Consider the following 6,474-nt stretch of genomic DNA (forward strand, 5'->3'; position numbering starts at 1 on the left):
GTTCTCCCCGGGTACTCCGGCTTCCTCCCACAGTCCAAAGACATGCACTTTGTGGGGATAGGTTAATTGAAAATCGAAATTGCCCATAGATGTGAATGCGGGAGTGAATGTGAGTGTGATTGTCTGTCTCTGTGTGTTGGCCCTGCGACAGACTGGCGACCTGTCCAGGGTGTACCACGCCTCTCGCCCTGTCCAGGGTGTACCACGCCTCTCGCCCTATGACAGCTGGGATAGGCTTCAGCGACCCCCGCGACCCTGAAAAAGGATAAGCGGAAGCAAATGGATGGATGGAGGTGTGGTAAATGTCTGGGTGTACTCTTTTCATGTGATATACCTTTACGTTGCTGTTCATGATGAAAATGAATACAAAGTGGCAGTTTTATGTGGCATTTGAGTATATAACAAAAAAAATTTGTTGATATATAATAATGTTTTCTTTAAAAGTCATCAGCTTCCTTGGGATGGGCTTAGTTTTCATGAAACCTGGAAACTACAAGGCAACAATCTGTGCCTCCTCTCCTTTTATGGGAAAATATAAACAAATGAATTCCTTCTTTCTCCGAACAAACCAGCTTGCATACTTACTAGCAGCGAGGTGCCACTGGCCAGCTTTATGCACTAATAGGCCTCACCCACTGACCAAATTCCACAGCTGTGTGGCTAAAGGTCCAGCCATACACACACACACACACACACATTCATATCTACTCAGTTGGGAACACCTTCAAATAATAATTCAGGGGATTCAGTGAGTTTAAGCCAAATCTCGACCAGCTTCAAAGTGTTTCCACTACATGAGAAAGGTGCTGAAGTTCAGCTGGGATTTAGGACTCTTTCATGTTGGCTTTGTGGCATAAAGGTATATTATTTCACATGAACATTGTAAGTATACTCTCTCTGCAGGATCTGCTTAAACAGGAATATTGTTGATGTATAATGGCAGAGGCTCACAGTCACGCCTGTTTAAACGCAGTCAAATGTCACATTATTTATTATTTAAACTGGGATTTTTAGGCTCCTCGAATAAGACTGTTTGGATTTCATGATGAGTTCGAATTCAAAATAATTTTTGAAAGTATTTGGAGTTGACTGCCATGACACTTAACACATATATTCATGACTCCCAGAGGATGAATCCGATAAAGTGACTTTCAGCTGCTCCCTTACTCACAGCAGGTAGCTTCACATGTTTGAACCAACAGATTTTCTTTCTTTTTTTCTTTTTTTTACACCAGATGGCCTTCCTGCCACAACTCCAGAGAGATTTGTGTCTCCTACCAGGATTGAACCAGGGATTTTCCACGTGGTAGGTAAAAAAGGAAACGACGAGCAAACACCTTCGATGTATGATGATAATCCCTTTGCTTAGCAGTGCTGCTTTTAATGACATGATAGCCACGTTCCCCAGAGGATGAATCCTATGGATTATGAGGATCTCCTGACTTTTCTTCAGCACCTCATGGTGGTTTATGTTAGGTTATTAATAAAATGTCGAGGCAGTGACAGCCCTGAGATGTCTCAGATATTCTTGTTCCCCAGAGGATGAATTATGTAGACACTGATCATACCTTTTGTTTTTAATGAAATGAAGACTTGTTAATTTTTCTCCCAGATAAATTCTACCCTTTCTTTAAGCTTCCAACTTGATGATTTCTGTCTGTAGTATCTAAATCAGATGGTCAGCACCTGTCACCTGCTTTGAATAATGTGGTTGGCTGGGGTTCCGGCTTCCTTCCACAGTCCAAGGACGTGTGTGTTAGGCTGTCAGCTGTCCGGGGTTTACCTCGCCCGAGACAATAAATGGATGGGTGTTTTGCATCCATCTTTCCCAATACTTTGTGGCATCTGTCTGCATCACTTCACCCTGTTTATACGTCACTGAGAGAGCAGTAAATCCCTGTTGCTGCCTCTTGACCCTGATCTCTGACCTCCCTGGAAGAGGCTGCTGCTGTAATGAATGAATAATGTAACACACTTTTATTGCACCTCTGCACTAGTCATTACTGGTTGCCTGTCACTCTAAATCAGCATCCACTGAAAAGGTCAGAGGTCATAGGTCAGGCTTGAAGCACATCTGTCTCAGTTCTCAGTTGCCTGACCATGAAACCCAGAAGACGGGTTGGTCCTGGGTAGTTTGATGAAATGGCTTTTTTTGATGGGAAATTCCCATTTCCCCACATTCCTCTCAGTGGGTCAAAAATATGTTTTACACTAAAAAAAGAAGTTCAGATTCGATGTGAGAGGCTCAGTGGATTTTTTTTAGTTTCATTATCTGGTTTTCAGGCTATGTTCTACAATATTTGGGACTTATATGTGTAACCTGGGATGTCTAACAGCATTAGGTATAAAGGCTTTTTCCCCGTCATATCAGACCTGAACCTAAATGTTACTTTTATTATTCATTGTTATTGTTTGGCCAGTTTATTTATGAATTCTTTGCCAATAAAACATCAGACTATAGTCAGAGTCGGCACATCATTTTTCTTTTGCTCTGCTTGCATCTAGTTTTGAGGTATGCGAAGAAAAACACCAGAAACAACATTTTGATAAAAGCATTCATTTACACTGAAAACCTGCCTAAACTAAATGCGTAAAATCTGTTCCTCCTCTAATCCAGGAGCTGAGCTTAATTAGAATCAAATATATGATCCATTTCAGCACATGGGACATGATTTGCTAACTCTGTGCGGATAAAATGGTTTAAATTTAGGCTCAGCTGGGAAATACAACCAATACATTAGCCCACATAATGTCCTGTCAGCTCCTCCCCACGAAGTGTTAGGAGTCTCTCTCGGTCCCGTGAACTCGGTCGTCCACCTATCGGAGAGGCTCTGAGTGGCTCGGATCTCCCCAGCCGCCGCGCGCACTGGCTGCTCCGCGCGTCATTCGTGCTTTTTGGCCGGCGTGTGGGAGGAGCTGGGTGGAAGCGGTGAAGGGAGGGGTTCGCGGGCGAGAGGCGGCGCGACTGTCAGTTGTGTTCCGCGTCCTCGTCAAAAGTGGGCTCTTGTTGGTCTGAGTGCAGCCAGCACAGCCAGAGCGGCTGTTTCAGTGAGAGCGACGCGCTGCCAGGAGGCTTAGGTTTGCTCCTCTCCGCACTTTGACGTCCTCGCGCTGTGGGAGGAAGGCAGGGGAGCTGCGCAGCCACGCAGGCTCTACTCTGAAGTGTCCTCCAACATTTTCTCTTCAGCAGCAGAAAAAAAAAGAAAGGAAGAAAGAAAAGGCGCTCCCCGAAGCTTTACGCGCGCTCCCATGTAGTCCCGCTGTTCGAGCAGCAGAGGAGGCGGACGGGAGACGGAGAGGACTTGTTGCGCGTCTCCGGGGGACGCATCAGTTCAGCTTTCATCCAAGTGTGTCTGCGCGCGCATGTGATGCTCTGATTGGAGCGGACATGGACTGTGGAGATCAGCTCCGACTAACAGCCTGAAGTCAGCGCGGATTTGTGCTCAGCGACTGAGAGAGTCTGCTCACAATCAAGGAAACCGGGGTGCTTAGTTTCCTCCAGGCGGACAGAGCTGCTGCTGCTGTCGGTGCTGAAGACAGGACTCGTTTCATCTTTAAATGGCATCCAGGCACAACAGAGGCAAACTTTATTCGGGTCAGATCCGACGAGTTGATTAATTTTCCCTCTCAAATTACTTTTAAATCAACTCCTCCGTATCCTCGTCGACATGTCTGAGCGTGATGGATGTGGAGATGGGCTGTGCAGCGACGAAGCGCCCGACTATATTCCACAGAGAGCGCCCCGCGGTCGGCGCAGCGGTGTCATCCTCCCCGGCGGCGGCGGCGGCCAGGACACTGATACCATCCTGCTGGAGTCGGTGAAGGCGGCACCTCGCCGGAGCAGCATCATTAAGGTAGTGTAACGCCAACCCAGCCTGCCACACTGTTTATTTATTCATTTATTACTTGTTGTTCTGGCTCAGTTTTCCCGTTAAGTCATGAGAACATGAGCCCGAACGCCAAACACTGGATCCGTTGGATCCACTTTGATTCATTCACGGTTGGGAAATGGCTCAACAAGTGACACGCCTCCTCAGGAGGAAGCCAGTAAAGCTGCAGGAACGAAAATTTTGGAAATAAAATGTCACAGCTTGCTTTTAAATGTTTTGACTTTCCAGTCCCTGTGACGCCAGGGTTCACGGACCACTGCACCTTCCCAGTGCCATCCAAGAATTTTCATGGCGCGGATGCATGCCAGCACCCACGCATGTCATAGCACACTTCCAGCTTATAATGCCTGTAGTGTATTTTATCTTTTAGGTAACATGTACCTAAAAGATAAGTCCACAGTTTGCGTCTTTATCATTTGAACAAACAAATGGGCTGAGCAAAATGTGCACAGTTCTGAGCCAGCTGCAGGGAGAGGATCGTGCACAGCAAGGGTGAAAGAATGAGAGTTGGTTATGGATGAAATGCTCTGATAAGATCTTCTTCACTGTGCTTCCCTGCACTATGCGTACTTCCATCCTGGCTCACACTGTAAATAAATGTTACCTGGTTCACCCTCGTCTCTAAACTCAAACTCACCTCGGCTTACGCTGGAACGACCCCTCACCTGCTGGCCCCCTGACCTCTGACATGCTGCTCCAGCCTCACCTGTGCTCGGGTTGCAGGTCACTAAACTTTCACAAGGAGCAGAGTGAGGAGGATCGTCTAACATATCTGCTCAGCAGGATCCTCTCCACCTCGGCTCACATGTCACTTGACTTGTAGCAGCAGAGTATGTTAATAAAACTCCAGGTACCGAGCTACTTAAGTACAATTTTAACCCTCCTGTTGTCCTGGGGTCATTTTTTACTCCAGAGGACGAAAGGAGTGTGGCAATCAGGAGGACATTACAAAGTTTAAGCTTCTTCTCCTGCCTGTATGAAAAATTCACAATGCAAGAAATGAATAAATGAGATCAAACGTCACTAAAATTTCGTAGTTTGTGTATCACTGGTGTAGCCCACCTGGGTGGGCAGGTGACTCATATACTTTTAGGCTATTGCTGTTGTGAGGCCTGGGTTCAAATCTGCCTTGGGGTCATTTACCTCTGTCTGTTCCTGTCTTACTCCCCAGTGTTGTGTCTCAAGAAAGCCCCCCCCCAAAAATAAATCCTATAATTTCACTGTTTCTTGCAGCATGTACTTGCAGCAGGTCAGTTACCCTTTTTCAGTGCTAGGGCTTCTCTAACTGTGGACTAAATGTGGAGATATATATGCACATTACATCGACGCCCCTAAATCAACATCTTTATGCGCGTCTCAGACAGTGTAATATATTAGTTATTATTAGTTTTTTCTGTAACTGAGTGCTTTCAGTTTGTGAAGACAAAATTTTGCTCCCAGTTTTTATATTGTGATGTTTGTGCTGTAGTCCTTCCTTCACATTAGAGGCAAACACTGAGGTTTATGACCTTCTGAGTCCACTTCCCATCTGATGCTATCAGGTCATTCCCATATTTCATGTCAGCAGTCAAGTCACATGGGATGGTGACGATTCTGGCCCTCATCAGGGGTGTACACAGGCAGAGAGAGTCAGCCCCATCTGGGTGACCCAGCTGAACACAGAGTCCTTTGACAGCTGCCGGCAGAGGAAGTAGATAAAAAGACGGACGGATGAGAAGCGTGATGTCGGTGACAGCCACTGTAATTAATGGAAATGTGTCAGGATGTCAATTACTGCTAACAATCAAAAACAAATTGGATTATGATCCACCGAAAACCCCAACTTTCCCTGATTCATAAAGTGACTGTGATGCACTGCTCATTGTTGACCTGTGTTTAGGAGGAAAAGACCTTTCACAGCCTCTGATAATAAGAAAGTTTGTTAATATCAAAGCTATAGTCTTACCTTTTGGTGTAGTGAAACCATATAGAAATATGTGGCTATAACTATATGGACAATGACAGTTATTGTGAATTAATTGAATGTGGGGGTTGTTGTGTTACTTCTTAGGAAATCATCCCCACCAGCAACCAGATTCATTAAGAACTAAAGCGTCTTAAGAAATTTGAAATGACTGCTCTGATGTTTTTTAAGTTACAAGTTCGTCAAAGTTTAAAAGAAGATGAACAAAACAACCACAGAGACACTAAAGCTGACCTCAAAGCTCAAAACCACCACAGAGAGACTCAAACATACAAAGAGATGTAAAAACTGATAAAGTCTGATTTATGCATCATTTTCTAGTAGGATTGCACTTTAATTTATAAATACAAAGCAGGAGTGACATAGTGTTCAAAGTGAAGGAGTCACACATTTTTCCTCCGTCTACACACACAAACTGGGATCTCTTGAGATGAAACCAACAGAGCTTTTTACCTGAAATATGTTACCCTTTACCTTCAGTGAAAGTGAAGTGAAAGGACGCGGCTGCTTCCTTCACATCTCACATTACTATGACAACAAATGCTCACGTGCCTGCAACACCCACACAAGTTACATGTCTGTGGGTACACACACACCCCTGTTATTGCAGAACACCACATC

General features: G+C 45.1%; 1 protein-coding gene across 1 annotated transcript in view; it reads left to right on the forward strand.

Annotated features, from left to right (window-relative positions):
• The first annotated feature begins 2,657 nt into the window (after window positions 1-2,657).
• plcl1 (phospholipase C like 1) overlaps window positions 2,658-6,474 on the forward strand; it is a 123,390-nt gene continuing 119,573 nt past the window's right edge. Inside the window, exon 1 of the mRNA XM_005746291.2 lies at window positions 2,658-3,854. Coding sequence (XP_005746348.1) covers window positions 3,669-3,854 — 186 coding nt within the window. The 5' untranslated portion in view covers window positions 2,658-3,668. The remainder of the gene's footprint in view (window positions 3,855-6,474) is intronic.

This window comes from Pundamilia nyererei, unplaced genomic scaffold (genome assembly GCF_000239375.1).
Source record: "Pundamilia nyererei isolate P.nyererei 1_Seehausen unplaced genomic scaffold, PunNye1.0 scaffold00176, whole genome shotgun sequence".
Taxonomy (NCBI): domain Eukaryota; kingdom Metazoa; phylum Chordata; class Actinopteri; order Cichliformes; family Cichlidae; genus Pundamilia; species Pundamilia nyererei.